The sequence below is a fragment of the Alexandromys fortis genome, unplaced genomic scaffold (genome assembly GCF_014885135.2).
Source record: "Alexandromys fortis isolate MF-2015 unplaced genomic scaffold, M_Fortis_MF-2015_v1.1 scaffold_40, whole genome shotgun sequence".
NCBI lineage: Eukaryota > Metazoa > Chordata > Mammalia > Rodentia > Cricetidae > Alexandromys > Alexandromys fortis.
Genome location: NW_026067966.1, coordinates 5087593 through 5108044, shown reverse-complemented (window position 1 = coordinate 5108044; position 20452 = coordinate 5087593). Strand labels below are relative to the sequence as shown.

Sequence of the window (20452 nt, the reverse complement as noted above, 5' to 3'; positions counted from 1 at the left end):
ATATATATATATATATACATACACATATATATATTCTTTTCAATTTTTATCCTGTACTTAAAAGAAAAAAGGAAAAGGGGCAGTAAAGAAATATACTTGAATACTAATCACTTCAGTTCCCATTAATTCCAGGCACATCTTTAGAGTTTTTGATACATCTCCAGGGACAGCAGGCTGCTAAATTTGAAGTTAACAACTGGGAAATATTAACTATTTAGCTGATGTATTTTACATACTAAGCGTGTGACTTTAACACTAATCCTTTTATTGTTTCTCAAATGTACTGATACATTAGTTAAAAATATCACCAAAGGTCTCTGGCCTCTGACTATTCATTTTAATTTAGTTGCATTGTTTCATCCGTGGATGGTAATAATGGCAACTGTGGCTAAAGGCGTCATATTTAACTTGTTCAAAGGGTAAAAGTCAAAGATAGAATTTTATCCATGCTAAACAATGTGATTGAAAATCCACTGAGTTATATTGTAAGGAATAGGACCTTAGTAATGTAGCTGTCATTTAATGGAACTGACAGGGGCATGGTTCCATTAAACCGTGTTATAAACTGCACAATTATACACGAGAAATGTGCCCTAAAATGTTTAATGTTCAATCCCAAAGAGGTTTACCAAGATTCTTATTTACCATAAGAGTTTAATTTTTGGAGATTCCCTACACTGATGGGTCTCAAGGCCCGTGACTCATTCGAATTTCTTTATTTCATTTTATTTTTGAAAGAAGAGCAGACAGAGTTTGGTTCCAATATATTTCTATGCTTTTGCTTCAGGTTCTTCTTCTTCTTCTTCTTCTTCTTCTTCTTCTTCTTCTTCTTCTTCTTCTTCTTCTTCTCCTTCTCCTTCTCCTTCTCCTTCTCCTTCTCCTTCTCCTTCTCCTTCTCCTTCTCCTTCTCCTTCTCCTTCTCCCTCTCATTCTTCTTCTTCTTTTACAAAACGGATAAAACATATGGGAAGGTTTTCTTAACATAGGCTGTGCAAAAATAAAACAAAAGAGCACCAACAACAATGAAACAAAATGTGGAGAATATACTCTGCAATATTCAGAGTGACCTGCACCCAGGGTCCTTAACTAGCAGATTTTATGAGACAAATTTCTTCACATAGGTACAGGGGAAGGAGAAAGACTGCTGACCTGAAGAAAAAGGGATCAGGGATGTCAAGAATATCTTTCTTCCACAGAGAGCAGATAGGTAGAGGAACCACGCTTTTGTGGGGCGTTACTCCCTTAGCAACTGTAAAGAAAGCTTGCAGGGCCATAAGAAGCCACCTGGCTCTTGGAACACACTCACAATACCAGCCAGGCTCACTCCTTCCCCAAGACTTCATTTACTTCTTTTTTTTTTTTTTTTTTCACCTACAGGTAGGAACAACAATGTTTGATCCAAACTTTCTTACTGTGGGTTCTTTCTTTAACTATAGATTCACTGTTTATGTATGTGCATGCGTGTGAGTCTGCATGAGTATATGGTTCACTACACAGAGCCAGGGGAGGGCATCAGATCCCCTGAAGTAGAGCCACCACATGAGTCCTGAGCACACCAGTCCGCAGCAAATGTGTTAACTCCAGAGCCATCTTATTCAGGCCCCTTCTGGTGGAGCCTTAAAAGGAAAGGGATCAAGAAAGTTTTAAAATAAACTCTGACATTGTGCTGATGTCCCTATGCCCATTTCTCATTACTAATAAATTCCCAGTAATAAGGTCTCATTTTATGGTTAGTTTGAAAAGTGACATTAACTCTTTCAGGCAATTATAGATTTAAGTACGCTGAGTGCACCCTGGTGGGATTTGACATTACAATACTACAAACACATCACTCACTCTCAGAATCCAAGGCAGCCATCTAAAAGAGCATCCAAGAGAACCCCTGTTCTGTTGCATTGCTAGCGTGTTCTTAATAGAGTGCTTCCAAAATCGTGAGCTTATGTCTGTCTAGCTGTCTATTTTAGGACACTGAGAAATCTTGGCTATTACAAAGCTATGTTATCACATCTATCTAGAAATAGAAAATGTTACACTCTGTCTGTAATTCATTTTCTCATGAAATTATTATTAGGATTTCCCTGAAAGCAAAGATTGCTCCCCAAATTTTGCAAGATCATTTAACATAGTTTATAGTGTGTTTTATTGCTGTCAACTGTCCTTTGTCAAGAAAAGTCTGGGATCTTAAACTTCTTACATCTGTTCCTTGCTTTTTATTTTATTTTTTTTTTTAGCCTGAGTGACTTTTGATCATGGTTGTGTCTATCTGTGTGAGTGTATGCCATATGTGCATGGGTCAGAAGGTGCCCAATGAGGACAAAGGCATTTAACCAATGGAGTTGGAGCTACAGGTGGTCGTTAGCCACCTGATCTACATGAACGGCCTCCAATCTCTTCAGCCTCTGCTCTGTGGTTATTAATATGGTCCCAACCTTCAGAGAGGACATTGCTGGTGGTTGTTAAATTCCTAATGCTTAAACAGATAAAAATTTGAATGAGAGAGATGAATAGGAAGTGGCAATATAAGTAGCATTTGACCTAAAACCAGTGGATTAAAAACAGTTGCACGTGTTTAAGAATGATATTTACATTTTTTTCAACTTGCCAAAAATAAAATGAACAGAAATACTTGGTATCAATTTGGGGCAAGCTCTAAAGATTGGCAAGGGTTTCAAATCATACAATCTTTAAAAGGCTCCATCTGAAGAAATAGCTTCAGAAGGACAAGAAAACAACCAAAGAAATGACCTGCATAAACACTGCTAATATCTATTATTAAGAATTATGTATTTATGTTTCAGGACAGCTTTCATTGTCATTATATGATTGAATTACAATAAGAACTATGTATGAATGCACTTAAAATTATTCCAGCAAGAGTATTTTTTTTTTTAGTTTAAAAGATATGTTAAGTGCTTACTATGCCTTTGGCTCACATTAGTTGAAAGCTTAAACTTCCATTCAAAAGTGAGAACTGTATGATAAATGAACAAAGATGATTCAGAAGCTACTGTAGTCAACTTAAGGAGGAAATAAATGAATAGCTAGGATTCAAAATGAACTTAAATTATGCAAAATCTTCTACACAAGGCATCAGGTAAGTCATGAATTACAAGGAAAGGGTCTGCAGAAGAAGAGACAATAAAGAGGCATGATCATGGAAACAGAGTAGGTAGCCTGGCTTTCAGGAAGAACACATCTTAAGAATCTTTAAGACATGGTTAAACATAAAAGTGAGGACAATTTAAGCAGGCTTTGAGCTTCACAATGGGATTCACCAAGTATTTCCAAATCAAAACTAAGATAATTGATGTGTTGTATTAGAATGGTCATCTGGCATGGTAGGAAGGCCTTAGAGGCAAGGAGATCTTGTGGCACCATTTCATTGACCTGTCTAACATTTTTATTTAAAAGCAATTGAGGGATAGATTTTTTTAATTTATTTTTGTTGAGTGCTACATTTTTCTCTGTTCTCTTCTCTGCCTCTCCTCTCCCCTTCAACCCTCTCCCAATGTCCCCATGATCCCAGTTTACTCAGGAGATCTTGTCTTTTTCTGCTTCTCTTGTAGATTAGATAGCCAAGCGGTGGTGACATACACCTTTAATCCTAGAACTCAGGAGACAGAGGCAGGCAGATCTTTGTGAGTTTGAGGTCTACAGAGTGAGTTCCAGCACAGGCTCCAAAGCTACACAGAGAAACCCTGTCTTGAAAAACAAAACAAAACAAAAGAAATGGTTAAAATTATAGGGCCAGGCAGTGGTGGCACACGCCTTTAATCCCAGCAATTGGGAGGCAGAAGCAGGCTGATTTCTGTAAATTCAAGGCCAGCCTGGTTTACAATAGCTAGTTCCAGGACAGTCTCCAAAACTACAGAGAAAACCTGTCTTGAAAAAACAAAAAGAAAAACAAAAAAGGATAGGCTATTAACAAACCATGCTGTCAATTTTTCTTAAGAACAGACTTATTTAATTGTACCACTGTAGACAAAAAGGCTTACCCAAGAAATCCCAACAATGAAACTATTTATATGTATCTGAAAGAAATATTTTATTTGTTCTCTGTTGAGTTCTGTTAGGTCCCATCAGAAAACAAACAAACAAACAAAAAATCTAATAGGTGAATATTCTGTAGGCCTGCAGGGAATAAGAGAAAATTATGGCAAAAAAAATGATCTTGGGAACAGGAGTTTGCCTAGACCAGAGCAGTTACTGCCATCTGAGATCTGCATTCGGCTTATCCCTGCCAGTGACAGAGCTGATCTTGAAGTAGAGAACTACGCATGTTAGTAGTCATACAAGGCAGCATCATGGAACCTGAAGAAGCCATGGACATGTTTTTAGTGGCAATCATCCATGAGACACCATAGGCGAAAAAGGACCAGAACACAAATTTCCTGAAGGCTAGTTTACGGTTGTCATTTACCACAAGGGCTTATATGGATATTCATTAACATAGAAGCATATGAAAACAGACATTTTAAAGCTCAAAGGAGTATTAAAGATCCAGTGATAAAAGTGGTTGTTGACATATCTAATGTTTTGGAGGAAAAAATGAGCAGTTATTTTCTTTTCTTTTAAACAGCTTTAAATTGTGTTTCAAAAGTGGCATTGAGATGTGTGCATAGATGTATGTATATGTGCATACATACTTGGATGTAAGTAGATAAACTTAACTCTATTCATTTAACTCCTGGAATTGAGAAACCGTGTCTTGCATATTCTTAATGGTGTGTAGCTTGCTTCAGTAACCCCTACAATATTGGAAATAACATGATTAAGAGTAATGATTCTGAGAGATCCTTATGGGAGACTTGTAATGATGATGCACAGGAAGTTCCGTGGTGTCTATGTTAATCTTTTGTGGATGTAGGGGGCTCCATTTTCATTTCCAGTTCCTAATAGGAAGTGACTGTTTCTGCCAAAACAAATTTCAAATCTCCCTTATGTCACACTAGGGCCCTAAGAATGCTGATCGTGCTCAAGAAAGCACCAGGCGCTTGAAGGAGCTCGTCCACAAGACAGAGTTAAGGTAGATCAACAACCCTGCAACACACAAGGCCCAGAGGCAGCATCTTACAAAATATCCAGTTAGAGAGAGGTAATTGCTCCATCGAAACAAAACAATGAAGTCTCAATATTGAAAGCTTTCATTGTGTAGTTGTTCAAAGAATAGCTGACATGAGAAAGCACAATCCCCTTGGAACCAAGGACCTTGGGTTCAGGATAGGTCTGGATGAATCTGATAGATTCCTTTGGGTTCACTGGTTAAGGGCCCCCACTAACTCAGTGGTGAGAGAACTCACCAAGTGTTTTTTATACTCCTTTTTATTTAAGTAAATACCTTGCTTATTATGGATAAGATAAACAACTATCTTAACTTCTTAGTCTCTTAAAGACTTCAAAAAAGAGGTGCTTCAAAATACCAGTCTATTCAAATCCAAATGTCGGCTGCTCCTATGTGGATTACAGAGTCTAGAATAGACAACTGAAGTGAGATCCTCATAGAGTTTTCCTGACAATGTGTTTTAGTTTTTAATCATCATGATATTGCATAAATTATATATGCAATCCAATATTATGACCTAGATACAACACAGATAATGATGATCGCACCGCCTTTGCATTGGAAAGAACTATACAGTGTAGGCAGGCCTGGCAACTGATCTGTTTTGTTGCAATTTTTGTTATTCTCTTTGAGAAAAATTTCTATTTATTCTTTCAAGTGTCTATGATTTTTCGAGCACTTCTATGTATCTTATAGAAAATAATACAGGAAACAACACCTTGTTTTCTTCTGCTTCTAATTTCTTTACAAAAATGGGAAGACAAGATCAGATAAGGAACTTCTAAAGAGCATTAGATTTCTCTGAAGACAGCAGATAGGAGAAAAGACAGCAACAGAGAGGAAAAAGAGAAATACCAAAGACCTCCAAATAAATTCCAAGAAGTTGGCTTATCTCTGCAACTTTAACAAAAAACAGTTATAAAATCCTGCTTTTGATACCCATTCTACACAGGTGAACTTACTCAACAATTGGAGATCGACTTACAAAAGTATTCATAAAACAATTGATTCCCATCTCATGTATGTTTTAACATCCATTTTCCAATGAAATTATCAAAAAAATATTCAGAATGATAATAGTTGAGGTGTCCTATTTAGCGCTAACAGAGGTATGCAAATAGACCAGAATTCTAGCCCAAGCTCTCAAAGGCGTATACTGGAGCCCTCAACTCTTACATTTAGTCCAGAGCTTTAGTCTTTAGCATTCACTCAACACCAGAGCTGCTGATGTGATACCACAGTGCAGGCGGTGCCATGCTTATTAAATTCCCTGAACTGCTGCCCCCTAGAGTTGTGCAAAATGCTGGGCCTATATGGAATCATTTCTTCTAAAATAGCTGTGAGACAATTACTTCATGTTCAAAGACTCTTTAGACGAACCCCCAAACTGCCACATTGTATAATGAAAGTAAGATGCGCTCTCTCTCTCTCTCTCTCTCTCTCTCTCTCTCTCTCTCTCTCTCTCTCTCTCTCTCTCCCTCTCAATCTAGAAAGCATTTTTTTATGTATCAAACACAAAAGCGAGAAAGTGACTTTAAAGTGTTTTGTTCAAGCTTAGAAAAATAAATTCATTTAATTAAACATGTCAGAATACCAACAAGTCAGAAAGATACATGAACAATGAAATCTGAAGAGACCATAGGGCAATTTCAAAAAGAATTATTTGAGAGAAAGAGTTTTCACAGACAACCTTACAGAGTCAAGAACGTCTATATTTCTTTAGACTGGTGCTTTCCAGACAGAAACAACCTGCTAGTGAGTTTGTGCTGTGTTTCTAAGCATATGTGCAAATGTTTTAATTGTATGTACAACTTGAATTTCATGTACAAAAGCAATGATCTGGCTACTAGACTGTATCTCGGCATCACGGAAGGCTTTAAAATCACTGCTGTGGAAAACCGCTACACAGTGGAGAAATGTACAGAATCTCACATGCATTTCCCTCAGGCAGGTAACCCGACTCACAAAGGCCCAGAATGAGATGCTGCAAACATTAAGAAGTGCCTAGAATGAAGAAATCTTGATTTAAACCATATGGTTATGATCTGGGCTGTTCTTAATTACAATATAGGCAGGTAAGTTCTCATCACAATTATGTAGATGTGCTATGGTTTCAGGAAACATTGAACTATCATCTTTTTTAAAAAATTTGGGATAACTAAATTAAAAAATTAAACTACTTTCTCATTGTGAACTCTTATCAATAACTCTCCTAGCAATAATTTAAATATTTCGCCCTGTTTATATATCTATATTACACACTATATCTATATTACACAAAATAAATATTACAAAAAGACCCAGCTTAGTTCAATATGGTGAAATGCTAATATGATAGACCATCTATGATATAATCATATCTCTAAGCCAGCAGAGAGCTGGTATTATGATCAACTTCTCTCTGTATAGCACATTCAGCTTATCAGTGTAAAAGATAACAAAATGTTCTTGACACTTTTATAGACTATTGTAGATTTGATCATGTATTAGCTAATTTCAATGTATCTATTAACAACAAATGCCAATAAGCCTGCTGGTAATAGACATCCCTTCTGTTCCGTTTAGATTTTGGATATTTATACATCACTTCTGGACATCCAACAACAGCAGAACACTGTAAAATCAAAAGTTATGCTATTTCGAAAACACAAACTAAATTTTCTTAATAACTGACTGGACATAGCACAAAAGGCAATGCAATATTAAAGGCATGCTAATTTAGTATATTGTGTAAACATGCACTTTACATAGCTATTAATCTCAAGGTGGCTGTTTTCAAGCTTCAGAGACTACCCAGAGCACACTTCCTTGTGTCAGTAGCTTTTGTTGGATGGCAGTCATCACCTTTCCATGGTCAATGGGAGGAAAGAGGGACAGTACAAGGGAAAGATGTACTTCTCTGTGGGAAGATTTGGCCTTGGAGTCCGGGCTTTGGAGGTGCCCCAGTGATCTGGGATCGATGCTGTTTTATTTTCTTTCAGGGATAAATCTGAGCAATGGAATGGCTTACGATTGTTCAGCCAACCAGCCCTATCAGATTTATCATAGAGAAAGAATGAAAGCTGGTTTAGAGAAGTCCTGCCGTGGCTGAGTGGCAGGTTGCAGGGACACACACACACACACACACACACACAAATGAATACACTTAGTGGTGGGAGGGAAAATATATATTCACATGTGCATAAACTCAAAGAATATGCAAGGAATCCATAGTAATGGAAGGGGTGAATGTATGAGACAGATGATAAACAGTACTTCTATTTAAGAACCAAAGAGATGAACTCTCATGAATACTAAATATTTGAATCCACTTTGAGGAGAAATATGATTTTCTATCAAGTGAATTCAGACTTTAAAACATCAGCCAATGCAAACGTTGTGCCCAGGTTAGAATAAAAAATACATAAATCTTTCATCACATGCAAGCCCTAATAAATGTTCTGACGTGATTTCCTAATTAAGACACATTTCCAGGGACTAAATGAAAATATGAATATATACAAAGCTGTAAGTGCTTGGGTTTTTTTTTTCAAGTAATTTGGACTTCTATGTTTGCATGATTAAAATAAAGGCAGATGAGTTGACATGAAAAACAAGGGATCGCGACAGAATCAGAGCCATGACTTCATCTCAGCCGTAGGAAACGAAAGTGTTTTTAAGTATTTTGCAGTTACAGTGAGAGGCATCCATCTATTTAGAAGGCTTCTGAATGGAAATGTGTACTCCTACAAGGCTCTCTTGTGTACACATGCATGGTCTTCAAAATTAAAGGAACAAAGGGGCTATGATAGTCTACCCGTGGGCATGCTCACTGCAAATACATTGGAGAGACAATTGATATGTTCTAGAGAATCTCTGCAGTATTTCTGTCATTTAACTTTTATTAATGTTTCCTTCTCATATGTAAAATACCACCTAAAGTTTGGGTAAAATAATATACCTTAAGTTTGTAGGCGATGTGTGCACTTTAATGAAATGAAAAGCAAGGAGACTAAGTATCTTGCACATGAAGACGAGAATGAACTTATCCATCACATATTGGGGCTTAGGAGGACGTCACTTCAACACTACTGTATATTTTTATTTCAGTACAGCAGTGATATTGGTAAGTCCCACCATAGAAAGAAGGCAAACACTTTAACTCCTTCGAGTGGAATTGTCATATAAAGGCCTTAAGCTAAAAACATTTATAGATAAAATTTATCACCAGTAATGAGTCAAAAATTCTCCGGTATTATTTTAAAATACTCGAAAGCTGACTTGCCTTCCCTCAAGCAAAATAAAAACAAGTTTTCTTATGTACAGTTTTCCCAAGAAAGTCTTGAAGATCGCAGGAGAGAATCTCGCGCTGTATGTTTTATTCCGTCCACACACAGCAGTAAATAAGGTGCATTCCTTCTGCTTAAGAAATTAGCATTTCAAAAATATGCCCCTCTCCCCTGAACTCCAAGCGTGTCTAATAATGCGAAAAGCAGATTGTCTTCCCTCGTTTCCTTAATTTGTTTCATCTAAAAGCAATTCACTCAACATCTTGTCGCCCTCTGGCAGCCTAGTTTACTTATCCGCACTTAATTTCTCATTTGGACCAAAACAAACTCCTCCAAACTGCTACTGACTTGCTAACCGCGAGAGAGGAAACGCGCAGTATGTATTTACTTGGATAGACAGTCACACACGTACAAGCACCGCCACAAACACCGAGGCTCGCTTTCACCAGACAGCTACGTGTTTTATCACAGCGCTACATTAAAACCAGCTGAACTTTCTCTGCCAGGTGCGGTGGGGCGCCTGGAAAAAAAAAAAAAAAAGTCCCTTGGGGGCACTGACAGTTTCCAACAGATCACCCAAGTACGCTTGTTGCAATTACAGCAGGGATGCACCCAAGAGCCTTTCTTTGTGCGGCCCTTTCATCTAGATCACTTTGTGTTTTGAACAAGTGAGGCTCTCTTTTGTGCCCCCAGAATTTCAAGTACAGAGTCACACACGGAACAACAATGGCACGCTAATCCCCGTGCTTCTAAATGGGCTCACTTGTGGGTCTGACTATTCGTCCAGGGAAAAGAGCAGAGCAGAGCTAGGGCGCAAGCTGGTGTCGTCTGAGACGTGGAAGGGGACAGCTGCAGAACTAATTTGGATTACATTCCTTGCCTAAATATTGAAAAGGGCTTTTCGGCATAGCCCTACCGGGAACTGCACGGTTAATACTAAATTGCTGCGGACTTGAAGCAGGGATCCCCCAGCGGCCCAGGCTACACCAGACAGCCCCCTGGTAGGGTGGCCTGATAGAAATTCCTCTCGGCTAAGCCTGCGTGACAGTAGCAAGTGTTTTTGAATGGGTCAATGTGCATAATCAGCCCATTGAGGGGAAAGGCGAAAAGCTCCGAGTGGCTAGCCAGGAGAAGCATGTATCTAGGCGGCCGCCTGGAATCTCAAGTCCTGGCTGCTGTGATTCCAGAGGTGACTGGAGCACCGTAGCTGGTATGCACGAAGAATTTCGGAGTCACTGGGAGTGTGCAAACGGCCAGCACAAATGGCGCACATGTGCCTTTCGAAGGTCATTTTAAACGGCTCTAAGACTGTAACTTGTTATTTACTAGGCAAGGAGGAGGAGGGGGGGCGGAGCGGGAAAACTAGCAAGCTGCTGCTTTCTCGGTGAGGTCAGAAGGACACCCTCTGGGGACCTAAAGCTCTCCCTGTCACCACTCCTAAACGCTTTATCTCTTCAAGCTGACTCCCACACTCCCGCCACCAGCCCCGGAAGGTTCCGAAAATCTCTCTGCCTCTCCAAAAGCCCTCTTCTCAGCCCTTTTGGTCGCATCAGACACACCGGTTCTCCTTGGTCCTTTCTTATCCCCTCTTCTTATCCCGGGGAAACTCCCAAGTGTCAAAAAAAAAAAAAAAAAAAAAAAAAAACTTTGAGCTCCATGACACTGGAGCTGCTGTCATTGGCCCTGGACGCCCCAGCATGCCCAGTAACACCTCTTGGACTCAATTAGTTCTTTTTTTTTTTTTCTTTTCTGTCCAAATACCTGGGGCTGCAGCGCTTGGGCCAACAGCGGCCGATCTCAGGGCGCCGCCAAGGCGGCCGCCTCGGACTAAGTCACTGAGCGCCACCCGTGGGCTCAGCAGCCCCGCAGGGCAGTAAACAGAAGTTGGAGGGACTCAGGCCAACCTCAAGTTAGAACTCTTCCGGGAGCAAGCCCTGCACTGGGCGGGAAGGTCGGGCTCTGTGCTCGTTCTACGAGACTTTTTTTTTTTTTTTTTTTTTTTGATTAAGAGATCCTGCAGGCAGGAGAGCAAGCGACCCCAAAGTCAATTGCAAGACAGCTCCGGGATGTCAACGGAGAAGCCCAGTGACCCGGGCTCCTGGCCTAGGCGCGGGTCCGGTGCGCTCCAGCTGCCAGGGCCAGGCTCGGCGTCCCGGGTGACCCAGCCGGGTACGGGAGAGTCGAGCTGGCCACTGCACGCAAGCACGCTCAGGTGCCAAGCCGGGCTCCCGGCCCGCGCTCCACCCGCTGCAGCCCTGCACCCCAGGAAGGCCGGGCAGGAGCAGCCTAGAAACATCTCTGTGGCCAAAGAGGTGTAGCAATTCTATCTGGGTTTGGTTTTGTTTTTTGTTTTTTGTTTTTTTGTTTTTCTTCTTTTTCTTTCTCTTTTTTTCGCCTGCCCAGCCCGAAGAGGAAGGAACCTCCACTGACCAGCTCCTGTCTCCCACGTCCCGAACAACGGGCTCCACCAGAAGCGATCCCGCTTAGGCTCCCAGAAAACGCGCGAGAAATAAAGAAGGGGGCTAAAGACGGAGGGGGGCGGAAAATAATACCGGGGGAGTCAGGAAAGCGGACTCATCTGCAGCATCAGTAAAAACACACGCACGCACGCACATAAAGGTAAGTTTGGGTTGGAGCGAGGGGCGACCCAAGCCAGAAGCCCCTGTCCCTCTGGTCCCTCGAGCCTGGGATCCAGTGGGTGACATGGGGCCGAAAAGGAGAAAGGAGCCACCCGAAGCGGTGGCGGGTTCAACAGCTGGAGCGCGAGAGGGAACGGCGAGACCGCGCGACCCACCTGACTGCGAAGCGCTGGGCTGGACGGTCCCCGTTGCCACAAGAAGGCTCCCCCAGACCCACAGTCCCGTCGCCAGCTTCATTTTGGGCAAGTCTCAGATCCGGCGCTGACAATTACATGTCCAAATGGCATAGCCCCTTGCGGGCACGCGGAGGAGCTTTTCCCCCCTCAGCCGGGAGCGCGTGGGGAGCGCGAGAGGGGCGGGCGCTGCGCGCGGTGCACGGGCTCCAGGGGTTGGCGAGTGAGCCGGTGGCTTCCAGGGCCGGGGGACCCGGGGATTCGGCCAGGGACCGCGGGAGAGTGCGCGCCGGTGGGAATGAGCGCGACTGTGCTGTGCGGCTGGTGCTCCAAGCAGGACTGTACAGCTATTTCCCCAAGTGATCCTCCGCTCGCTCGCTCCCTCCTCACTTTCTCGCTCGCTCGCTCCCCCTCTCTCACTGGTTGGTCAACAATAAAAAGAAAGAGGGGGAAAAAGGCTTCCAAAAAAAGTTGATTGCAAAGAGGCGGCAGGGTTCCGGCCTGTTTCCCAAAGCCGGGCTATGTTCAGCTCTCTCTCTCCAGTATCTTTGCACCTCCTGTCCAAATCTGGAGGGAAAAGGAGAAGGGGTGGGGGTACTTCTTTGCTTCTCCTCGAATCTGTCCCCCTTTTTCCCCCTGTCAGTTTTCCTCACACTTGTCCAGCCATTTCGGTAATTAAAGCTCCGAGCGTCATTTCCAACGCTCCACGGTCTCCAGCCGCAGCCCCACAGAGAAATTAATAAGACTCGGGGAGAATGAAAAAAAGAGAGAGAGGGGGGAAAAAAAAGAAAGAAGAGGGGGTGGGAATCAAACAACCCTCCACGCAACCAGCTAGGCTCTCCTCAGCTGCACAAGCCCCGCCCCTGCTCTGACCATGTAGCCACGCCCTCCCCCCAAGGAGAAATCTTATTGGCTCAGACACTCCCCAAAATCCTTGGCCTCTAGAGTTGGGAAAACACCTGTCAGGCAGAGGGAGCTGCCTGGTGGTTTTGGGGAAGAGAAATCTGAAAGACCCAATGGCATTCACTGTATGAAACGCTTCCCTTGTGGCTGCCCTAGCAAAGGCCCAGGACAGCTGGCCGGAGGAGTAATCAGTACCCCGGAGGCTATGCTAGTCGGACGATTTTTTTTTTTTTTTTGATACAAGAAAATACCTTCTTTATTATTGCTCCTAGGTGTCAGTCCATACACAGGACTTTCTGGAAAAACAAAGTTGACGTTGCTTTGGACGAAGTATCTCGGTTCCTCTCCAGAACCCCATTACGTTCCAAGCTTAGTATTTTAAAATAGATATTGTAGGTAACCAGCAGCCTCGCAGGTAAGCTGAAACCTAACAGCATTTCCTCTTCCAAAAGTGCCATCTCTCCCACCTTCCGAAGATGACACTGTGCAGAACTAAAATTCCGTATTTGTAAAACCACATCCTTCCATTCTGAAATTATGCAAACTATATCAAGCCTACGCGGTTCACTCTGAAGGAGTTTGGGAGGTCAGGTCGTGACTATCGGACTCAAGACATTAGGCTTAGTCCATAGCACAGCCAGTTTGAGGCCTTGTCCTTGTTATCACTTTGCAGAGTATGTGATTTCCGTGTCAATGGCAGCTGTGAGACCAGTTTCTCTAAGCCTAAAAATGTCCTGGAAGGCGCTGCTGTGGACTGCAGGGCCACAGTTCTAAACCTCTCCGAGCCTGGGCTCTGCAGCCCTTAGAGAGCCGGGGTTACAGCTTTGCTATGTGGAAGGGTATAATTCTATGTAGGGATTTTCTTTGTCGTCTCTATAAGCAGCGAATAAATAAATGTGAAATATCAAGGGTGCTTTAGAACCGAACCACCCTGGTTCTTCAAGCACCACTCATTGGCCTCCCACATCTTCTGCCTGTGAGCCCATCCCTTAAGAATTTTCAAGCAGCTGCAAGCGGCAATAACAGAAGGCTGAAGCTCAAAACGTTTTCTTGGACCCACTGCATGTAACAGGCCCACTGCAGGTCTAACAAGCTGAACGTGCTTTTTACCCAGAGGCAGCTAAATCTCAGTTCAGGTAGTCTTGACCTGTAGTTTCCCAGTTCTGAGTTAGTGAAACACTGAACGATACCTGGCCATTTGAACAACATCTTTCAACCCTCCGAAATGGACATGAAAGTTGTGATTTACAGAAGCATGTCGTAGTGAGCAGTGACTAGTGTCCTGTTTCAGAGCCTAGCTGAGATGAATGCAATATCAGAAACAGATGTAGAGAGAACGTGCCATAAGAAGGAGGGAAAAGTCCCCAAAACTGGGGCTTTATATGTCTGCTCTCTTCAGCTTCCCATGTCTGCTAAGTCAGCAGAAGGAGGAACACTATCACAGAGAACATTTTCTACCTGGTATGGGAAGGACATGCTATCTGAATTGCCAGAGGCAGAAATAGATCTCTGTGTTTCCCCACTTTCCTGTGTGACATATTAATATAATCTTATCAGTAGACTAAAATGTGTTGCTGAGACTTAAAACCTGGGGTGGGAGGACCTAATTCACTTGTTATTTAGCAAACTCCAGACAAGGAACTGGAATGATTTGCTGACCACCCCTTCCCTCGGTTCTTCCGTTTTGATTCTGGAAATGCACCCATTTTGCAACTCTCTAGTGATTATAAGTCAGACGCATGAAACAAACAAAAATGCCTCAGGCACTACTGAAGAGATGGGAGATAGTCCTTTCTCCCAAGTCTCTTCCCTGGGATTTTTGTTCCTGGGAAAGAAAAGGTTCACATTCAGTCTGTCTGTGCCATGAGAAAGAATGAAGCTGTCGTTTGAAAGGAACAAAAGTCCAGATGGGTCTGGAGAGTATTCAAGCTCTCCATGTAGTGTTTTCATTAAGCTAGTTCAGTTTTCATTCTGTTATCTGAAACTAGAACTGTACGGAATGAGGAAAAAAAAAAAAAAACCTTTGTAAGTTGAATGAGATTGTGCGGGTCCACATTCTCCTTAAAAAGGGTGTTTTCACATGGGCTACGCTCGTTTTCTGGTCTATCTTCTCATCAGTTCCCAACACCGACCTTTATTTCTTGATATTTTGCCGTATCCCTTGCCCTTTCATGGGTGATTCAATGCTGCTAGTTATAGAAGGACTAGCATGTGGAATTAAGAGCCCATTATGGTTCGATTATGAAGAGTCACCTCAAAAGACCCAAATGTTGCAGGTTTAGCTCCTCACCTTCACCCCCTCAGCTAGTGGTAGTATTGAGAGATAACTCGATCACAAGGACGGTAATCATATTAACTTAAGACATCCAAAGGTGGGCCCTTGGTTAATGAAGTACATCTCTGGGCCAATGAGGGGAGATGTGCTATGCCTTTGAAGGCATATCTCCTCCTTGAGTCTTTCTGTTTTGCTTCCTGGCAGACATAGGTGAGAGCAACTTTGTTTGACTGCATACTCTCTGCCTCAAAGTCCATATTGTAAGCAAATATATCTAAAACCATGAGCCAACATGCATCACTACTTTTCATTTGATTTGCTAAGTTATTTTGTCACAGCAATAGAAATCGTCTAATATAATCTTTGACACTACCTTACAACCTCGTCGCAGGCCTTTAATCCCAGCACTGAGGAGGCAGAGGCAGGCAGATTTCTGCAAGTTTGAGGCCAGCCTGGTCTGCAAGAGCTAGTTCCAGGACAGGTACCAAAGCTACACAGAAAATCCCTGTCTCAAAAAACAAAAACAGAAAATAAATAAATATTTCTCGCCATTGGTCATAAATACAAATTGAAGTCAAATAAGGAAGCGAGACTATAGTATAAATCAGTTCACTTCTCCTGATTATTTAAACATATGTTTAGGATTTTAATTTTACCTTCTGTCCATCATTATCCAAGTTATTTTGTGATCTCAAGTAAGTCATTTCATTAACTTATGTCCATTGCCTTGTCTTTAAAAAAATGGGTAATGATATCCTAAATCTAAGATATTTCTATGATTTATCAACCACTGACTGAGAATAAGTTAAAATGTCCCTATGTCCAAAATCATGCTGGCATCTTACTCATTCAGTGCTTGCAAAACTTTCCATATAGCAAGACATCTTCCACTGCTGTTTTTAAACATTCGTTTTGACCAATGCCATGGAGTAGGTTTTCTAGCTAACATTTATTTTTCAGTTTTGAAACCGTGGGAGTCCAAGATCAAGTTACTGAGTTGGTGCTGTTGAGAAGCCTCTTCTGGCATACAGATAGAGCTCCTTTATGACTCATTACAGGGAAGAGAGAAGGTGGCCATCGCGCTCTTACAAAGGAATTGATCCCACTCTTGAGTGCTCTTCCCTGATGACCTCATTGCCTCCGACAGCTTTCACCTACAAATATCTCATCAAGTAAAGACTTCAACACTTCTATATGTGTGAAGCTGGAGAACAAACATGAGCTTCTGGAAATGTATAAATAGGGGTACAACTATTTTGACTCTTATTGGAAAGGAGAAATAGTTATAAAAAAAAACATTGTAGTCAATATTGCCACAACAAACCAGAGAACAGGCACCATTTTAGATGGTTTTATTTGGTTGGTTTACTTAGCATGTGAAATAACACATTACTGTCCAGTCGAGTTTACAGAATTCTAAGTTAACAGATATTCTCTTTTGATTACAAAATGAAAACTATTAAAATTCAAACGTTTTTTTAAAAAAATGAGCATATATTAACTAAAGAAATGTTTCAACTTGGTTTAAGTTAACATCTGAAAAGAATCTCCTCAAGAATACTTTGCTTTGGGTTAATATTATTTTCCTTCTATGTGAATCATCAATCCTCAATTTTTTAAGCAGTAGGGAGGAATGACTGAACACAGATAAATCAAATCTCCATTGCTTTTATGTCTGTTCATCAGCATCTGCCCAAATTTTAAAAGACATTTATAGTTTGTATTAAAAATTGCAAAGCAATTCCAGCTGTATAGACAAACAGCTTTTTAGGCAAAGATGAATTTCCTAGTTGAAACTTTTCTTGTAGATCAACTCTACATTATTTTATTAAACTATGTTCTTGTGTCCTGTATGTATTTCTTACATTCCTGCTCTATCTGTCTTTTTTCCTTCACAGACAGTCTATTCATGTTACAGTTAAGTCACTGATTTCTCAAAATAAAAATTATATTTGTCATGCACCCCAAATGGGTGCACAGTCACAGAGAACTCTTAGAATTTTTCTTGAACTCCCACTCAATAGACAGCTGAAGTAATCATTTAGGAGCCACATACTTCCATCTCCTTTCTGTACGGATGGATAAACCTTCAATTATTCAGCAGAAAGGTCTTAATAGTTCTAACAGCTCGTAAATCTGAGTCCTCTTCTTTCAGTGCTACAAAACTTTCCAATTCCTCCCAGGCTAGCCCTGCTCCCTCTCCTATGCAACAGTTCTTTAAGCCTCTTTTCCCTACTCCTAACAAATTTTCCTTTCCCCAAAAAAATCATGAGGCCCGAGATCGCTGACAGAATCATTCCTTTTTCCTAGCTTCAACTGAGACACAATCCCCCGCTTCCTTGGAGTTTCATCTCAGATAGCATTCCCTTTCCAAGTGTTTAAAACACAATTTATCATTTTGATGGGCCCATAGAGACTTTTGAGACCCACAAGGTGGTATAACACATTAACAAAAATTATGTCAAACCTGCATTGATCACATTTGGAGATATGGAAGAAAACATTCAGAAAAGGATAATACATGATGGTGTTTATGTGTTTTCTTCAGAAAGAGAGTATTAATGTATCCTGATGACTGACAAATGCTTTCACTGTAAAAGAGATCTTCCATAAAAGAGATAAACACGACTTAGGTTGTCTTTGCTATGCTAGAATATAGTTTAAAATTTATAGCCGTGGCTGTATTTTGATCCACATTCAACTCTGAGTACCAATATTGGCATAAAAATAAAATAAAGCGATAGAAAAACATATCTTTTCAATAACTAGTTCTAGAAAATTAACTATATGTATACAAAAACCCGAAATACCTACAGCAACACAAAATAAGTAAAAAACGCATAAATGGAAACATGAAACCACTAGAAGAACACATCTGGAGAATATTTCAGGACATCAGTGTGAGCCAAGGATAAACAGACAAGTGGATTTATCCCATATTAAAATGTTCCTGTACAGCCAAAGCAAGATCCAGTAGGGTGTGGAGGACCCAACAGGGGATGTTTGTAAACATCCCCATATGACAAGGATTTAAAATACAAAAGATAAAGGTAATCAATTATATAACCACTAATGATATCAACAATACTATTGATAGTAATCTGATTTAAATGTGGGTGAATGATCTTAATAAAGACTTCTGAAGGAAATATAATTGCTGAATATGTGTGTAATCATGACATAACTATGTATCAAATCACAGTGGATAGCATCTTAAGTTGCCATATTGCATGTTTTATAGGTATAATAGGTATCATTTTAAAAGAAAAAAAATAAATAGAAAAATAAATAAGACAAAGCAAGTCTAATAAATTGAAGGGCAAAAATATTCAGTAGTTCATAGTACTGAACTCTGTGGGAAAAAAATGGCACCAACTAATTTAATTTTATTAAGAAAAACAAAGGTAAAGTGGGATGAAATTTTAAGTTTGATTTGAAGACAGCTACACTTGTAAAAAATAATTTTAAAGAAAATAAAAAACTATATTAAATAAGGGAAATGTTTTTACTCTACCTACTTATAATTGGGACAACCATTTTATGTTAAGAACATGGTAATATCCAAATGTATGCTCAAACTTTGCTGGTAGGCCACGACCTCGTGGTGATGTACAGATTAATAAAGATGGGTTAAATTAATATGTAAGATTTAACCAATAAGAAGCTAGAGCTAATGGGCCAAGCAGTGATTTAATTAATACAGTTTCTGTGTGATTATTTTGGGGATAAGCAGCCGGGAACCAACAAGAAGCCTCCTCTAACAGTTAAATGTTTGTTGTATCTTTTAGCAATGTTTAATACCATGCAATATATTGTTCATCCCTTACCTTTCATGATAAAGCTAACTTATATTGAAGATAAAACCAATCAGGGCCAGAGAATTGGCTCAGTGTGAAAAACAGGGTTTAGATCTTCTGCACCAATGAATGTTGGTTGTGTGTGACAGTGTGCCTAACTGAATTTGGCCAAAGGAAGGGGATCTGAGTTTGTGTTATCTGTTTGTTTGTTTTCAGATTTTTGAGACAGGGTGTCTCTGTAGATTTGGGGTCTGCTCTGCAACTACCTCTTGTAGACCAGGCTGGTCCCAAACTCACAAAGATTCTCCTGTCTCTGCCTCCCGAATGCTGGGATTAAAGGCATGTGCCACCACTGCCTGGCGATTAAATGTTATCTCTTTGTATAAGGCAGATAGGAAACAAGGAAAATTCCCAAAGTCAGTCTCTGACCACTTCATACACATGCACACATGCAGTGTACCCACACAGACATGTGCACCCACACACAACAGAACATGTATGCTTGCATACATGCATACCACAAACATGTACACATGTAAAAATAGTAAAACAAATTTATAAACCTTTGTTAGTTCTCTGTGTAATCTGTAAAATAAAGATTTCTTTCCTTGCCTTGCATATCTCTTTACAATGTTTTCTTAAACTATATAAACTGCCGTTAAAAAGCATGTGCTTTTATCTATATTTCAAAGACCATTCCATTAACAGGTATTATCACAATATAAAGTACTAACATTTGTTTTAGATAAGACATGCTTGCTGCCTCCATGTGCTTTCTAAGCAGTTATTTTAGCTAACATTGACAGAGAAAGAAAAATGTTCTTTGTCTAATCAAATAGTGGAAGAAAATAAAACAATTGTGATATTTTATTGTTGTCTGTTAGAATGGGAAAACACAAGAGGTCCGCTTCATCCGGCTTAATGCGACTTTGCTGAATGAATACTTTTAGACAAATGAAATGACCACTTGTCACTCTGCATTCACTTGACAATCCATTCCGGGACTCTTGGCCACACTGGAGCACATACCATGCAGTAGGCTGGGAATGACATCCCTAGATGTCCTCGGTCTCTGCAGAATATCATGCTTAGTAATGTCAGCAGGTCTTCTGCAACATAGATCTCACAAAACAACGTTTAAAGAGTATAAATCACTGGTAATTTTTTAGATCCAAGAGATAATTCTAAATATGTCTTAGCAAGATTACAATGCAGTGTAACTTTAGTTTCCTGTGAAAAGAATATATGTGTAGTACTAACCTATGAAAGCATGCACACATATGCTTTCGCCCAAATTTGCTATTATGTATCTCTACTTTATCACCTAAACTGATT

General features: G+C 40.5%; 1 protein-coding gene across 1 annotated transcript in view; it reads right to left on the bottom strand.

Moving 5' to 3' along the window:
* Erbb4 (erb-b2 receptor tyrosine kinase 4) overlaps window positions 1-12251 on the bottom strand; it is a 1076399-nt gene extending 1064148 nt beyond the window's left edge. Inside the window, 1 exon segment of the mRNA XM_050154172.1 lies at window positions 12125-12251. Within this exon segment, the coding sequence (XP_050010129.1) occupies window positions 12125-12206 (82 nt within the window). The 5' untranslated portion in view covers window positions 12207-12251.
* Window positions 12252-20452: the final 8201 nt, after the last annotated feature.